The following is an 18,939-nucleotide window of genomic DNA, read 5'->3' on the forward strand; positions in this document are numbered from 1 at the left end:
CAGAAAATTTGTATCGCTGGTTTTGGCGGTATTTAGATATTTCGTTTATACTTGAGAATGAGTAGCTAAATTTCGTCAGCTTTAGTAAGAACTATCATGGCGCATTTTGCAAACGTTCGCTTTTTTTGTTTGCATCGGGAGGTCCCTGGTTCCATCCCCAGTAATTGTATGCTGCTACACAACTTTTTGTATATTTTTATACTTAAATATCGTATCAATTGTTGTTTTTTATTTTATTATTTTATTTTGAAAAAATGAAAAAAATCGTATTTTTTATTTATCAAGCGCGGGCTAAGCGTATTCGTTTAATTTTTGCAAGAGATGATGGCTTTTTGCGCTTTACAGAAAATTTGATTCTTGAATATACGGCGCCATACCTTTGGCCTCTATGCTCGTCTAGATGGCGACACCATTTTATATTTAACAATTTTTACTCATATCAGTAAAAGAACATGGGTCAAAATCATATGGCGTTCAAAAAATAAAAAAAATCATTTATCCATACATATATACATTTATTGATATTTTTTATTAATTTTCATTTTAATCCTGTATCGAAAGATGGCAGTAAATTTACAGCACTGATTTACAGTGACTACAAAATTTAGTACGACAATAACCCTCTACTATAGGGACCGTGCGCGTTGGAGGGTCTGCCATCTTGTGGTCTGAATCGGAAACATGTACATTGCCAAAGCAAGTTCTACCATCAACCGTTCTCGTAGGTACGTTTTCTTGTGCATAGTAGGTTCTGCCATCTTGTGGGCTACATCGGAATCATAAACTACACATCTACGCTTCGCGCCAAAGATCTGACGGCTCCTGTGCTGCCCCCTATAGTTCATGTACGTCCCCTATACAATCTATTCTCTTTAGAATTTAGATTAGTTAGATATTTAAATTCTTACTCGACTAAAATTAAAAGCATGAAACTCCTTCTATTGCGACTCGAGGAGGAACAAAGACTGAAAAGACTGGCAAACCAAACGCGCACGAAGCTTCTCAGTTGCAGTTTGGGTGGATTTCAAAATCCTGCGAAAACTTATGGTTCGGTCTTTATAAAAAAAACTAGTAGGTTGTGCGAGTTGCATATTTTTTATATGTTTTTAAGAACTATTATCTTCATGTTCCTTCAATTACCATCTCCAATAACTTAATAGTTTTTTTTATATAAAATGTTTTATGTGTCTAAAGTCATCACCGTCTACCGGAAAAATCTGAACCTTTTTGTTTGCAGTGCAAATTATAGCATACCTATCGTACGATTGCGATTTTTCTTTTACTTATATCTTTTCCATGTTGTTGTTAAACACATGAAAAAATATGCAATAATTCCTTCACCGAGAAAGTACATTTAAAAATAAATTAAAATTTTGTCACGAATATTCGTCAACACCGTCATGGTAATGTCAATGTGAGCTTATCTCCGTGTATGAACAACGAAATACCGCTAAAGGTCCTTGCCCTATTTTTCACTTTAATATAGAATGCCAAAAATGATTTCACTATAAAGTCACATCATTGAATCGTGAGAAATATTACGAACAAATTTGTAAAACGTAGTTTGTCACAACAGAGCATCATCACCGTTATGCTTTGGTTTAAAAAAGTTACAAATGAAGTTTATTAAAAGGTACAAACTACATGAAGTTTATTGTGTAGCATAGATAACTACTATTATTCGTATTCTAGAAATAAAAACAAGAAACTCTCAAATCGTTAACACCATACCCATCATCACCGGGAAAAAATGACGACCGGTGATGATTTCATGTGTATGGTGATGACGGTTCTCAGAAACTTTTCTAGTTATTTTGCTATAATTCATTATGAAATTAAGCTGTATGTTTGAAAAACGTTCTCTATGTCTTCTAACACTATATAATGTCTACCTTATAAATGTATAATAAATGTAGAAGAAGATATGACTATTTTTTTCAGACTAGAGGATGGTTAGTTTTAAATAACATTTTGACTGAAGTAGGCAAAATTTAGGTCACTTAGAACTTAGAACATACAAATGTTTATTTTTATTATCTAATAATGTAAATCGTGCAACTTAGAGTCTGTAATTGCATGTTAGTCGTGTTAAAACAAAGTATTTAAACAAGCAACATATATTAAGTTTTAAGCGACCATAGGCTACGGTACTGGCTCACTATCGTAATGGCCTTATGTTTTTTGATAATATTATATTAATTGATGTATATAATCACAGCAATTAATAATTATACCATTGGGTAGTCACCGGACCCAATACCTAACATTTTGTAACTTATGACATGCATTACAAGTAGGGGTCTTGCAACTTATAAAACACTGATTATACTTATATTAATGTTTAGCTATTAAACAATATATATATGGATTTAAATCATTATAGCTATTTTTAAAGTTAATGTATAAAACAACAAAAATACAAACTTATGCAATGAATCAAATTATCAAAAAAAAAGTAATATATCATAAAAATTAAGCTCACTGATAAGCCAGCAATTTTATAATATGATATAAATACCAAGTTATGCAGTAGATAAAAGAAGATGCGGGTTTAAACTGATAATATGAGTACAATATTGTTAATATGATTTAACATTGAAAAAACCCAAAAAAATTAATGAATACATAAATTGCCTATTTCGGAATATAAATTATTTAAAATTATACAATATAAATACTTGTGATATATTTATTTATATGAATAAAATGTATTTTTTATAATTTTCTAAAAATAATTTATGTAGCTAGTCTTATGTTCAAAAACATGTTATTTGTAATGTTAATTAAAGTTCTAAAGCCTTACAATTAAAAAAAGATTTTGTTTTTTTAATACGTTTTTAATACATATATAAATTAGTTCCCAAATCGTCATTACCGTACATGCAGTGTCATTACCGTCTACAAAAGAGTCATTACCATACCATGATTGTCATCACCATCTTGCGTTTTTATTTTCCGAAAGCGATAACTTCAAATATAAGCCACAAATGATTGTATAAATACCATAAATATCCTCAATATACAGCCCCCTATTACTTTACCCAGCTCGAATTGTGTTAAATTAAACATTAAAAAAAAATATTTTTTTGTATGGTGAAATTTTTGGTGATGAAATCCACCCAGTTTACAGGCTAATTAAAAGGTAATGTTGGTTCCCTAACATAAGTAGAGTTAGACCAAGAAAAGTCTGCAGAGATTTTGACACTGGCACAAATAACATTGGCACTGCGTGTGCTGTCAAAATCTCCGCAGACTTTTCTTGGTCTAACTCTATCCACTTTTCTATACAATTAGTATGGCGACGTGGATACTTAAGTTGGGGCACCGACCGTACACTGACATCGGAATGATATTTTTATCATGTTATTTAGTAGTCATCGTGCGTCTCGCTTGCGCCAATACATGTACGGACAAGAACCAGCGAAATGCACGATAACTAAATGACATCAGTTAGACGTCATTCTGATATCAGTGTACGTTTGAATTGGCCTGTTAGCCAAAAATTGTTTCGTATGTCCGTCTGTTCTACTCTACTGGTCGCATTTCTAAACCAATTCCCGAATTTTGTAAGCAGGTTCGATAGTTAAGGTTTTAATTGTCAAATTAGATTCACTAAATTCTTCTAAACAACGAAGCCATACATTTACTCAGTTTTAAGCTCAGCTCGCGAGGTCTACAGCTCACAGAGCCACTAGTTTATAATAGGTACCTCTACAACAATAACTCTTAGTTTTACTTAACTTGTTCTAAATATAACAAACATACTAGCTAGGTATATGTACAGTCGGCAGCAATATCCTGAACAAGTAACCGAATGAAAGTGCACTCTGGTGAACTGCTGGAAACAATTAACGTTTCCGCTTATTGCTGCCCTGTTCAGAAACCACGATTCAATATCAATATAATACCAATTTAATTGGATAATACGATTTCAAGTTGACATGGTAATTTACATTATAAGTACGAAAGAGGGTAGATGTCTATAGTGTATTAATTCATGGAAACAAACCTCCTAGGTACCTACGTAAATAACCAGTTTTAAATAGTACTCTTAGCGCCACTTGCACCAGATGCACCATACCACTAACCCCGAGTTAACCGGTTAAACCGCTAACCCAGTGTCAAATTGTACTGGCAACCATGGTAACTACAGGTTTAACCTGTTAACCCCGGGTTAGTGGGATGGTGCAAGTGGCGTTTAGTTTATAATCTGTTTTGCTCTAAGCACCTATAAGTAGATCGTTTTTTTTAGCATTAGAAAGAAGGTAAGCGATCTTGACATGTCTTTTAATTGAAAAACGCTTTTTTTTAATCAGTATAACTATTACTTATGAAACCAGAAGTATATAAATGATCGTATTAGATTCATAATTGTTACATATTTATCCGTGACTTATTTTTAAAACTTGTTTTTCAATTAAAAGACACATCAAGATTGTTTACCTTATTTCTAATGCAAAAAAAACGAACTATAAGAGCGCGCGGGACCAATCCTTTTCCAATATCATTTTGTGGTATCAAAAACTTATTCTAAATAAGGCACTGGAGGTCGAGAGGAATGGCGAACATTAGCAAATAAATATAAAGTACTATCGTTGACTGATTTAAGCGAAGGAAGATCGAAGGCGTTAAAATTAGGCACTTACCTACTTACTTTCCCCACCAACGTTATAAATACACAATACACATCGTAGATATTCGAATTTCTGTTATTTAATTGATTTTAAGTAAACAAAATTAATTTCTCAACATCGGCTTTGTAAGTTTGTGCTAATAATTTTATTATAAGCCTAACTCCCTACCTACCTACTTATATCACAAGTGTATAAACGGATACCACAGCCAGGACGGAAATGTGCGTGGTTCTATTTTATACATCGCAGCGGCCGGTCGATTTTTTCTACATATGTACAGTCAACTGTAAAAATATGGGTGCACAAATCATCTCAAAAATATGTCTCTTATGTCAGCGAATTAAGAACTATGGGACATATTTTTGAATAAGTTGGCTACACCGATATTTTTACAGTTGACTGTACATATATTTCTATTACAATATTGTCGACTGTTAGGTATCTAACTGGTGATGGTGCATCATCATCATAATTTAAGAGCATGGCTCTTGTTAGTGGAGTATGCGCCAATCTTCGCGATGTGATGCTGATGGTGATGGTGCATATGAGTTAAAATTTCGGTTGGGGTAAATATTGTATGTACATAACTAACGTTATTAATGCACGTAATGAAAAATTAGCCTCATTCGTCAACGAAGATTAGGCAAGACAATGCTCGGTCAACGGATGCTAACAATTTGCACTCCTGTTAACGAATTATCCGAATCCTGCTTACGTTGACAATCTCGTATAGCTCTTTTACATTCATACAAAAATCTTACTTATTTATAACGCGATAGGTTTCATTTTACTGTATGATTTTAGCGCTGATAGGAGTTTTGTGAAGAAACAGTAAATTGCGGGTGCGAAATGTTGTTCACAAAATGAGGATGCGCCAATAGTTCAGCGAACTCCGTTGGGGAACTAAAATTAGTTCTTTAAATTATGATGCATCAAACGCCATACCGAAGTTCATTTTCATAATCACAGTACCAGGGTCATTATTCATCATATTTATGAACATTAAATATGTGTTACATTTGAAATCAAGAGTATTAGGGTCAAAAACTTTTTTGTATGAGTTAAAGTAATGAGACTTTGTAGACATCATAAAGTTAGCTCAGGACCGGGACAAGTGGCGTACTAGAGAGAGGCCTACGCTTAGCTTAGCACTCTTAGCAGTGGGCGATAAAGGGCTGATATGATGATGATAATAAAGTATATTTAAAGCCTCGTCTTGCCAAACTCTTATAGGCATGTTCCAACTTTGTACTTCTTTAAAACTTATACAACATGGCATTCATATTTAATTACACAAACAGGTCTACTGCGATATAATTTCAATGTTTTTACCTTAAATTCCGACATTTCAGAAAAAATCGAAATGAAATTATATCGCGGTAGACCCGTTTGTGTAATTCTAATTAAATATGTGTACAAAACGCGAGAGTTTGAAGGTGAACCATGGCATTAACGCCAAAATCCATGGCATTAAAATGTACCAAAATCCTTTACTTTCATATGTCCACAGGAAACACGCCGGTTTTCCCGAACTTTTTTGACCCATTTATTAAAGTATTTTGTATAAAGTTTGGCAAAATGAGGCGCTTCTGGAAACATTTTAATATTTCTACGAGCGACTGGTTATATAAGAAAGTTGTTATTGTCGTTTAATTTAATTGTTCGATAATTACACCAAACAATTAAGTCAATACCCTGGGTGGAAGTTGAAATTAAAGTATCAAGTATGCACAGTTTGTTGATTCTAAATAGGCCTGAATATTGTTATCCCCTAGCCGCCCAGAGGACTATAAAGAGGCTATAGTAATTTGAATTTTTATTTTGATGTGTCATACCTAATTGTAGTACAAAATACTAATAAATTGTAGTACAAATAAGAATAGGAACGTTGGAAGCGAATGGGTCAAACTTTATCCAGTGGACATAATATCGTTATTATTAAAATTTGCAAATAGTTAAGTTTATTTTGGAAACAGCTATTGTAAACCTCAAATGGAAGAGCGGGGTTGTCTGACACAGGTGTATGTAATTCATCTACTAGGAAATTCCAGCCATATTTTGTAATTGTAATTTGTTTGTTACCCAAATAAACATTTTCATTTTCATTCATTTTCATGATAAGATTGATAAGTTACCTGGTACATATTTCCCCCACACTTTGACCCAGGGCAGGATCGTGAAGGGCATGGCCCAGAACCAGGTAAACACGATGAGGAGGGACGCCTGCACTCTGTTGATGCGGCCGTCCAGCGGGCAGGATATGGTTCTGGTGGACAATAAATCCGTAATTCAATGTTAGTTAGGGGTAGCTTGATATTTAATATATGTACTGCAACTAGTACAGCAACACACTTAACTGTCCACCAGAGGACCTTATGTCTATTGTAATAAGGTTTACGATCTGTCAGTTAACAGCGTGGGCGATGGTATTGTGGTTAAAGAGATAAATCGGGCATTTTTCATAGTGCCCGGGCATTATGAAAAATGATCAATATGAGATGGCAATGTGATATAATTATCCTCTAGTGGATAGGAAGTAGAGGAGGAAATGCCAGAAAACAGTTCTAAAGCACCAAGACAGTAGCCGAAGTAAAGAAGACCACGGACACGGAATGAAAGAAAAAATATATTATACTTACTTGTATCTATCAAAAGCGATGATGGCATTGGTAATAGCACCTCCGATACCAGACAGTGAGCCGAGTGCAGCATAGATGTCGCATCCGAGCTGGTAGCCCACAGTCCGCTGGTAGGAGTTGATGATAATTCTCCTCTAGTGGATGCCAAATAGAGGAGAAAATGCCAGAAAACAGTTCTAAAGCACCGAGACAGTAGCTGTAGTAGATAGAAAGAAGACCACGGACACGGAATGAAAGAAAAATATACTATTACTTACTTGTATCTATCAAAAGCGATCACGGCATTGGTAATAGCACCTCCGATACCAGACAGTGAGCCGAGTGCAGCATAGATGTCGCATCCGAGCTGGTAGCCCACAGTCCGCTGGTAGAAGGAGTTGACGATAATTCTCCTCTAGTGGATGCAAAATAGAGGAGAAAATGCCAGAAAAAAGTTCTAAAGCACCAATACAGTAGCCGAAATAAACAGAAAGAAGACCACGGACACGGAATGAAAGAAAACAGATTATACTTACTTGTATCTATCAAAGGCAATGACGGCATTGGTAATAGCACCTCCGATACCAGACAGTGAGCCGAGTGCAGCATAGATGTCACATCCGAGCTGGTAGCCAACAGTCCGCTGGTAGAAGGAGTTGATGATGAGTAGCGGCATCTCCAGCATCATCATAATGTCGAAGATCGCCAGGTTTATCACGAACATGTTGCTGGCGCTGCGCAGGGATTTTGAACTGTAACAAGAATATTTGAATAAGTTTTCCGTTACTTTCTTAATAACAAATTAAACGGATTTTAATGTGATATAAGAGAACCTCCACCGACAAAAGCAAAGCTCTTAAGTTATGATGATGATGAACAAATACAACTAACACAACAACAAATACACAACAACACAACAAATAAACACAACAACATTTTTTTTAAATGTGATATAACAGGCAAACGAGAAGACGAAGCGCCTGATAGTAAGCAATTACCGTCGTCCATAGTCACCGGCCACACCAGAGGGGTTTTAAGCGCGTTGCCACAAAGCTGCTCCCATAATCGAAGTTATTTTATTTATTTATATTGCCCTTTATTCTGAACATGTTTGTTCATTTTATATAGTAATTTTAGTTTTGAATGTTTATAATTATGATGTCTCTTAGTTCAGTGTGCCTGTCGGCAAAGGCCTCCTCCAGCTCCTTCCAGTATTTCCTCTCTCTTGCCACCCTTGTCCAGAGTGGTCCCGAAGTTACTTTCTCATTTCTCATCATTTCTTTCTCTTTAAAAAACGAAATGCTTAAATTACATGAAACTTGGCATGATCATTTACGTATTACATTTATGTTCTGTGTCTGGAACTAGTTTTGTTATACAAAGAAAATAAAGAGAGTAGAAGTTTTGCATGTAAAACTTAACTGTATGTCTACATAGATGGATAACTCTCTGGTATTTCAACGAGGCCAATTTCGTCGATGCGCCAAATACCAAACCGGGATATAATCGACATTTATTATTATTATCGATATACTCGTATGCCCGTGACGGGCATTTCGCGCCAGCAATATTTTGCAGGCCGATACTGTATGTCCACGAGGTTATTGTATAAAATTCCAGTAAATTGTTATAAACTTTAACTCGTCTACATGTTTAAACTACTTTATTCTTGAATGTAACTTAAATATACTGTTGAGTATTAAATAGTACTAGTAGTTCACCCCAAACTGAGAACTCGCGGTTTGCCAAAAATTATATAGAGCGATTGACTTTGTTGCACCTACTTACTCGTATAGTTCGACATAAAATAGTAGAAAATAATTTTCAAGAAAAAAAAACCGACTTCTATGGGGGCCGGTGAAAGATTACTGTACATAGATGGAGCACTATGTAGAAAAGGAGGTAAAACCACTCACTTTTCTAGTAGGTAGCATTTCGTTTCTGTAAGGGTCGCAGTTTTAGCCTCATGAACCCACTTCTCTGATAGCTGTTCGGTTCTGTGAGGATTGCAGTTCGAACCTAACCAAACCCACTTTTCTAGTAGCATTTCGTTTCTGTAAGCCTCGCAGTTCTAACCTAACCTAACCCACTTTTTTTCGGTTCTGTGAGGATCGCAGTTCAAACCTAACCTAACCCACTTAACGGCGCGTGCGGTGCGGTGTACGGGAGTTTGAGCGGGAGGGGCTAGTAAGTTTGGCATCATTATACTTTATACCTACATTTTATGGTAGGTAATCATAGTGGTTTATTTAGCTTAGGTATCAGTGGTTTTCCGGGTCAAGGTCCGAGTCCGGGTCCGGGTCCAGTTCCGGGTCCAGGACCAGGTCCTGGTCGAGGTCCAGGTCTAGGTCTTGGTCCAGGTCCGGGTTCAGGTCCAGATAAGAACCCGGATCCGGGTCAGGTCTGGCTCCAGGGCTAGCTCCGTCAAAATCGAAATTCGAAATCGCCAAACGTGTAGTCATTGAAGAGTTCTGTACTGATCATCATCAGCAGTTCCACTTCATCAAATGCGACAGTTTTTAATGTAAATTCTTGATTTTCTGATGAAAATACACAAATCTCTACATGCCTTTAAGATTTGAGGAGTTCCCTCGATTCCTCATGGATACCATCATCAGACCTCGACCTTGACAAAAATGTGGCTTAAAAACTTAACTTGCTTAACAAACATAACGAAGAGGACAAATCGCCAAACGTGAACTATGCTTCGTTAAAGAATTCCGTTCTGATCATCATCAGCAGTTCCACTTCATCAAATGTCACTTTTTTGAATGTATATGCTTGATTTGTTGATAAAACACATAAATCACTATATATATATATATGCCTTTAAGATTTGAGGAGTTCCCTCGATTCCTCATGGATCCCATCATTAGAACTGGGTTATGACAAGAACGGGACCAATCTGTATGCATATATGTACATACAATCAAAAAATTTTTTTTCAAAATCGGTCCAGTAATGACGGAGATATGGAGTAACAAACATGAAAAAAAAAACACAATCGAATCTCCTCCTTTTGAGATTTGGAAGTCAGTTATTAATAAATGAGGGCGCCACTTTCGACGTAGCTGTCACATTTTTGACGTAAAATGCTTACACATGGCAACAAGTTGTAGTCTGTCAAACCATTTCCGTCAGTAGAAAAAAGCGGCTAAAAAATGTAGGCGCGAAGGGTTATCGTCCCATAGAAAATTTGAATATCGCGCCTTTTTCTACTGACAAACTTGTTTGACCGACTATAGTATGGAAATTTTTGAGTTCTATTTTATTATAATTATTATATTACACGTGGATATATTACAAGGTCTGTGGAGCCCTTAACTGATACTGTATCTGTGGTAAGCCGAAATGTTTCCTGTCAAATGTCAAATACCTATATTATGTTTATTTTTATCTTGCTAATTATTTCAAAATGGTAAATTTAAAAACGATATTATAAAAGTGCAAGCCGAGCAATTTCATTTGATACCAAACTCGACCATATTTTCTTGCAAAAAGATGACCAGAATAGCAAGAACCCTCAAAAATAGCTTTTTAGCCTTCTAAGCTCTTCTAGCTCAATAACCCCTTGATCGAGCCTGCTCATAATTTAATGACTAAAATATAATGCCCTCAACTATACGTTTACCCAATTACATTTAAATTAGAACAAATTTACTTAAGTCCTTGAGTATCAAACTATACTCTGATAGTCCAGTTTAAAAACATCGAAATGCCAGGCCCCTGTTTCACCAACGTGACAGGTGCGACGAATTGTAAAATCACTGTTGCTGACGTCACAGGCATCCATGGGCTACGGTTACCGCTTACCATCGGGCGGGCCGTATTTCTGTTTGCCACCATCATTGTATTATTAAAAAAAACTTTATGATATCGGAAAAAACAGATATTTCTCTTGCTGAGTTTATGACAATTGTCACAAGAAACACTACAATTGTCACGAAATTCCGACATATAACTCATTACCTGTCAAGAATTACCTACAATTCTTCTAAATCTTTGACAATTGTCAGAAACTTCGCAGGAGAAATATCTGTTTTTATCCGATATAATAAAGTTTTTTTAAATAATACAATGATGGTGGCAAACAGGAGTACGGCCCGCCCGATGGTAAGTGGTAATCGTAGCCCATGGATGCCTGTGACGTCAGCAACAGTGATTTTACAATTCGTCGCACCTGTCACCGATGTGAAATTGGGGCCAGGACGTGCCCCTAGCCAGCCGCATGTCCCAAGTCGAATGTAAAGCCCCCTCCAGACTATTCGCGTGAATCGCGGGCGAAGCCGCGAACGCGAATGTGGAGTCGATTTCGCTGTCTGCGAAAATAGACGCCACACTCGCGTTCGCGGCTTCGCGCCGCGATTCGCGCACGAGTGTGGAGGGGGCTTAAGAACTTCGTTCGCTTCGCTCGATCGTTCGATTATAATATTATAAGTATTATAATTGCCCGGACAGCAAAAAATCCAATGCAATGTCATTTTTTCAAATATTTGCTCTCTTATAGTATAATTAAATTAATTAATATTTTGTGGACACAGATTGAATGGTCTATGTACAGTCATTAACAAAAGTAGCGGATCAGACTACGCGTCAAAAGTACCATTCTGTAATATAATAACTTAACAAAATGGGATACGTAGAACAATTAGACTGTGACAGATATTTTTGAATCCGAACTGCAGAGATAGATACATTTTTTTTTGGAGAAGTAAGTAGGTATTCCAGGGTAGCATATACTTTTGGCTCGTCGTTTCATCCGCTATACAATTGGTGCTAATGGTGCTGACTGTACTAGGCGACGATAGACATACTTATATAGATAAAAACAGACATTTATACACAGATAACTTCCTTCTTTCCAAAATCGACGACGACGAGCACAAATAAATGCCCTTACCAGGATTCGAACCCGGGAAATTGTTTTCACGTCACATGTTACAAGCTATTGCAAGTGAGGGGTCATTTCCGGAGCGCCGGCATCGTATTGAAGTTTCAATATGGATGAAATTCACAGAGTATTTGTGCCATTCTCAAACAAAATGGTACCTATTGTAGGTTGTCAATAAGGCGCTATTTCCATATGGCTTCAATTTGAAATCAACCTTATTGACAACCGACAATGTGGTACCATTTCATTGAAAACGCCACATTTACTGAAAATCTGAAATAGAGGTCAATAGAAATGGTAACCAATCGTCGCCTCAATCGCCTCTTTAACACATTCACTGCCCCCGACGCACATGTGCGTCCACCGTCATACAAGTTTGTTCCTAGGCCACGCCCCCTGGCAGTAAATGCGGTAAATTTTTTTGATTTCTAAATAGGTAAGTAGTTACCGTTGGATGCCGTCACACTTTAGTTTCTACTTTCCACTATAATATATCTCGAATCGTAATCAGGTCTGTGTATAAGTTTTTGTTGATTTTATTTTAACCTATATTTTTTGCAATTGGATTACGAATTCAATTTAATCTGACAACCCTGGCGGTTTTTATAGTAATTGTGAAACCTATTTCAAAAGATTATTGTTCTAAAATGTAACTCGAGAAAAGAGTCTGAAGTCTTCTAAAAAACTCCCAAGTGCCTACATAACGGCCTTTGGTCCTCTTAAACTGTGAACACAATAAAGCCCACAGGCTACAGTGCCCGCTTACCATCAGGCGAACCGTACTCTTGTTTGCCACCGTCATGGTAAAAAAAAACTCTTCTTTAGAAAATTCTATATTTAAAGCTCATCGCCAATCCTCAAATTAAGGAATGTCATCAAACTCTTTATCATAAAAAACTTTTCCAACCCAAACTTTCCACACGAAATACATCAAGCAAACATTTTGTAATAAAATTATCATAATTTTCGTTTCGCTTCATCTATTGTCTTTATTCGGACGAAACTCGGAGGGAATTTTGAACAAAACGAGCAAGATAAATACGATTGCGTATAAAAATGTACTTTAGGAACATTGAAAACGTTTTTCGAAGTTGTGAAGAGTAGCGGTTTCCAACTTCGCTCGAGATCTTTCGGGCGGTGGAGTTGCTTTAAATAGTTTAAATGTAGGTGTATAGTAAATTGTCACTCATTTTGCTTTATACTAAAGGTTTAGCGAAGTAATTCTTTTTATTTGTATGTAAAAATATATGTACACTTAGCACGATATCACTGGTTTACGTAGTTTGTCAAGTCTATTTTTAAATTGATTGAACACACAATTTCGGAGGGTAATTTGTTCCAATAATTACTAATCAATTTGCAATAAAGTTTTTGCCAATATTTGTTTCGTGTGGTTTTATGCTTTGTATAGTTAGTTTTTTTAGCATTAGAAAGAACTTGAAGAAGTTAAGCGATCTAGACATGACTTTTATTTGAAAAACGCTTTTAAAAAATCAGTAACTATTACTTATGAAAGCAGAAGAATATAAATGATCGTATTAAATTCATAATTGTTACATACATATTTGCCGTAACTTAATTTTAAAATGTGTTTTTCAATTAAAAGACACATCAAGATTGTTTACCTTATTTCTAATGCTAAAAAAACGAACTATAGTTACTAGTTTAAGTTGCAAACCTTAATAGAAGTTTAAGGGCGTCCGCTAGCTGGCGCGGGTGCACGGAGCGGGTGGGCGCACGCGGGTGCCATTGTAGGTAAAAAAAAATCGCCGCAGCGCGTCCGCGTCAGTTAGCGTTGCTCATGCTCATACTATTTTTCGTTAACCCCCTCACTCGCTCCGCGCAACTGCAACTACGCCAGCTAGCGGACGTCTTAAATGTGAACCCTCTGTATCTTAATCTATCGGTTGTCCGTTCAGAAACTTAATTAAATCACCGAGCGCCTGACGCCCTCAGCAACACTCGATCTGATGAAATTGTTCCACATTATTAACTCTGCTGGCTTAACAAATTCCCGGACTTTTGTGAATTCTATTAGATGGTTTCTGAACGTCCAGCTGGCAGAGTTTGTGGTTATGCTAATATTAATTAAAGTTCAGATTGAGGTAATGATGATTTAGTTAAAAATTGGCTAAAAATATTTGTCGTTTTCAGTATCGTTATTAATAAGATGGATGGAGTATATTAAGGGTACATATTACTTGTGTGACAAAAGATTATACCATATGAACACAACTTTAACTATGTAGGTAAGTGATTTGAGATGGTTAAATAATCTCATACTTATTTGGTGGACTTATATTCTATTCTATAAAATTATACCTTTTAACATGATAATTTAACAATTTTAACAGAAAGAACTGACTGCACTAGTCTATGTATCATACAGATATTATCACTATAACATATAACAGAAAAAGCAATGCTTATGAAAAGGTATAACCTAAATATAAACTGAGAACTTTACCGACATTCTTAGAAAATACCTAACATAAAACGTCACGATTTCCGTAAGAGCCATTACGTAAACAATCCCGGGAGTGTCTCCTTCGTTACAAAAAGTGATGGTTGAAACATTTAGACAAGTTCCTTGTTTCGAGACTTACTCGACTTTATAATAAGTGGGAGTTTGGGCTTGTAAATAAGTGAGTGTTTAAAGCGCCATTGCTTTCACTAGTGTTTTTATGCAATTCAAAACAAAATATAGGTCTAAATCTCATTACAAAACTGTCGCCGTTGGGATGGGTGAATGGAAGTTTTGCTGAAATGTACTTACTTAAGTACTTACTTTGAGCTCTAAACAATAAGTGTAAGTAAGTTAAACAATAAGAATAAGTAAGTTCACTGTTAAAAATTATGTAATTTTACATGCAAAAAAATTACATAATCCTGTAAAATTCCCGAAAAATCTGGGAAATTTACGGAAAAATATGACATTTTACGTAATTCTCGTAAAAATTTACGAGAATTACGTAAAATGTCATATTTTTCCGTAAATTTCCCAGATTTTTCGGGAATTTTACAGGATTATGTAATTTTTTTGCATGTAAAATTACATAATTTTTAACAGTGTTGTAGAAGTCATTACAAATCACATTCAAAATCCACGCACTTAGAGGCATAGAGTATGAATGTCAAAGCCGACGGTATACTTCTCTAATATCGGTTTCGATGACGTTGATGCAACAGTCAAGGATTTTTTCTTTTAAGATCACCAGGCCAGGCAAAACTTGCTATTAAAAGTCCTTTTGCATTCAACTGACGTTCCACAGGACGATCCCATTGCCAGTGAGCGACGTGACCACAAGCATGATGTAGAGCGCCAGGCAGTAGCAGTACAGGCGGCCTAATAGCAAAGGTGACAATCGCTTGCGCTTCGCCATCGAATCGCTTTGTGTCTCTTTATCACTCTTCCATATTAGTGTGACAGTAACAGTTGTGTTTCGTTCGCTAAGGAGCGTTAGCGATTGGCATGTTGTCTACGGGGCCTAACGGGGAACTTACGTGCTGAAGATCCACACGACGATTCCATTGCCCGTGAGCGACGTCACCATAAGCATGGTGTAGATGAGCGCCAAGCAATAGTGCCAGTACTTGCTGACGGCGGGGAACGCGCGCCAGTGCTCGTGAACCATGTCTTGGTGTTCTTCGGGAATGTTCCATCCCAGCATGTGCTCTTCCACCTCTCTGGCAACCCTGGAGAAATTAATAAGGAGAAATAAATAATCTTTGAAGTGTTCAGAATTCGTACCTACTCGTAGGTGTAAAATGACAGACGTTTAATTTTTTTACAATGGTGTCCCCGTTTCTTACAAAAATTTAGGGTACCTACAATCAGTAAAATTAAAGTAAATTGAATTCTTTATATGTTTTAATAATGTGGCAATTTAACTTAAAATATGAATAAGTTCTATGCTTCTATTGCTTCTATGAAACTCTGACTGTAACATAAAGTCGATGTTAAAATCAGATGGTGCCCGGGGTGCCCGGTTACATTTTTGGTTTCGCTCTCTTCTTCTTCTTCTTCCTCGCGTTATCCCGGCATTTTGCCACGGCTCATGGGAGCCTGGGGTCCGCTTGACAACTAATCCCATGATTTGACGTAGGCACTAGTTTTACGAAAGCGACTGCCATCTGACCTTCCAACCCAGAGGGGAAACTAGGCCGTATTGGGATTAGTCCGGTTTCCTCACGATGTTTTCCTTCACCGAAAAGCGACTGGCAAATATCAAATGACATTTCGTACCTAAGTTCCGAAAAACTCATTGGTACGAGCCGGGGTTCGTACCCGGTTTCGCTACTGAGCATAATAAACAAACAAAAGAAAATGGGTTGTTGTTCCTAAGACAAGTATGGTAATTTAGATTTGTTAAGTTACATATTTTTTACAGGTTCTTTGAATGTTTCACGCGCCGCACTACACAGTCGAACCCTCGAGTACCTAATTTTTAAAACAGTAAACGATTTTAAAGAGTCTTCATTTTATATTGAAAGGAAGCAAGCTCCCCTAAAAAGGCCGGATTTGGCTCAATTAGTTTAATAAGGACCAAGGAAAAATGATAAAAGCGTTTTAATTAAACGACAGCGAAGCCTCAAAGCCCTCTCAAAGTACGAGAATATCAGGCGCAATATTTCAAAGGGACATATAGGCAGCATATAGGATGTGGAAATGTAACCATCAATCAAGTCACAGGGACGTTCAGACTAGACAAAGGAAACTGAACTTTGTAAGGTTTGAAATAGAGATGGGAGTGGTTTGTAAGGAAGTTCCAATAGATTACGGTTGCGGGTTATGGACTGCCATTTGTCACTAGCAATAGCAGTGATAATTGTCGATTGAGACGGATACGGTATAGTTGTTAGGTTATAGAAACAGTTCAGTTTGGGAAGGGTTATGTTATGGATGAACTAGTTGTTTTTAAATAATTACAAGAAGAACACTTTCTAGTAGGTACCTATTTGAAATGTGTTCCAAAGTACCGTTGATCCCCGTGTATAGTTTAATCACTACAAAAAATGGTTTTTCACAAAAAAAAATATTGTCAATGCCATTTGCTTATTACGATAACCCTCATATTTATTTTTGTGTCATTAAATGTTCTTTCTTTTATTTCACAGTCAGAAAATGCTGATGCGATGCTGATATTCTTAACCGGATCAATAGATTTAAAAAAATAATAATTTTACCAAAGGTACTGTTAAATTCAAACCAACTAAGGTACATTGGGGTCATTGGGCTAATTTTGAAGGTGGAGTAATTTTGAAAATGGCAAATATATATAAAACGCTAATGCAACGGTTACCAAAGCATCTTGCTTACTGTTTCTACAGTAGAAAATGCTTCTAGGAGATATAAAAAAATTTCAAAATAATCTTGCTTCCGAAGTTATCCTAATGCACTTTACACATTTTTAATAAAAAAATATGGCAAAGGGACTGGTAATACTAACATTTTCAATGGATACGCCATAGGCCCGATCACGTCCGTGTAGTTGGAAGCCATTTTGCACACGAACTCAAAACAAAATGGCCGACTACGAAATCTACACTATGAGTACCAATCTCAACATTTGTGAATTAAAAATGTAAAAATAAATACTGGTTTAAGACGAAGTGAGTAGTCCGACCTGGGTCGCTTCTCACTTGTGCGGGCGATCGCGTCGGCCATCTTTTATATGGAGCAAATAGTGCGTGTTAGTTAATTCCTTAATTGAATAAAATAAAGCTACTTGTCTATTTTGTGAAGCATGAATTCTATCAATGCCGGTCAGGAGTTCTCAAACTGTGAAGTAATCTTGAATTAAATTAACGAAAAGGATCCTAAAAAAATACACAAAAATGTTTAATTTTTATTTTTGACAGAACATTTCGATTTTAGTCGGATATTGTCCCTAAATTACGTCCGTACGTACGTAATTTCCGTGTATACGTATTCAGACTACAGCCTTGTTGTAAGCGCATGCGGTAGCCTATGGACACTTGCAAACTCTAGTCACAGGCGCAACGAGAGCTTTACTAAACCCCTAGATACTGAGGTAACTACGGTAATAAAGTCAGCCGAATAAATAATTCAGCATTTCGCTGATTTGCGTTTTCATTTTAAATACCTATACCATTCAAAGCTTTTGACATTAAGATAATTGACATTTAAAGCTAGTTACGTCGTTAAAAGCGCTGGTGGCCTAGCGGTAAGAGCGTGTGACTTTCAATCCGGAGGTCGCGGGTTCAAACCCCGGCTCGTACCAATGAGTTTTTCGGAACTTATGTACGAAATATCATTTGATATTTACCAGTTGCTTTTCGGTGAAGGAAAAGATCGTGAGGAAACCGGACTAATCCCAATAAGGCCTAGTTCCCCCTCTGGGTTGGAAGGTCAGATGGCAGTCGCTTTCGTAAAAACTAGTGCCTACGTCAAATCATGGGATTAGTTGTCAAGCGGACCCCAGGCTCCCATGAGCCGTGGCAAAATGCCGGGATAACGCGAGGAAGAAGAAGAAAGCTAGTTACGTCATTTTTATCTCATTTAACTAGACCCTAATCACGTCCGCAGGCCACAAAATGTTTGAAAGCATCTAGATTTGTTCAGTACAAACAGCAACACTCTTAAGTGTCCATCGGTGGACCTTATGCCTTTTGTAATAAGGTCCACAGATGGTCAGTTAACAGTGTGGGCGATGGTACACTTGGTTGAGGACGGCGCCCATTAGGATTCAGCGCGCGTCGGCACACGCTTCGCGAGTGACGCCTAAATACCAGACCACATCAATATTTTGGCTAAATTCTATGCTTGCTGAAT

At 36.7% G+C, this 18,939-nt stretch overlaps 1 protein-coding gene across 1 annotated transcript in view; it reads right to left on the reverse strand.

Moving 5' to 3' along the window:
* The window catches only part of LOC134795331 (opsin-3), a 51,613-nt gene extending 33,809 nt beyond the window's left edge, over positions 1 to 17,804 (reverse strand). The window contains exons 1-4 of the mRNA XM_063767152.1: positions 17,594 to 17,804; positions 15,648 to 15,839; positions 7,789 to 8,004; positions 6,770 to 6,900 (exon numbers count right to left, since the gene is read on the reverse strand). Of these exons, the coding sequence (XP_063623222.1) occupies positions 6,770 to 6,900; positions 7,789 to 8,004; positions 15,648 to 15,839; positions 17,594 to 17,646 (592 nt within the window). The 5' untranslated portion in view covers positions 17,647 to 17,804. The remainder of the gene's footprint in view (positions 1 to 6,769; positions 6,901 to 7,788; positions 8,005 to 15,647; positions 15,840 to 17,593) is intronic.
* Between the last annotated feature and the right edge of the window lie 1,135 nt (positions 17,805 to 18,939).

This window comes from Cydia splendana, chromosome 12 (assembly GCF_910591565.1).
Source record: "Cydia splendana chromosome 12, ilCydSple1.2, whole genome shotgun sequence".
Lineage (NCBI taxonomy): Eukaryota > Metazoa > Arthropoda > Insecta > Lepidoptera > Tortricidae > Cydia > Cydia splendana.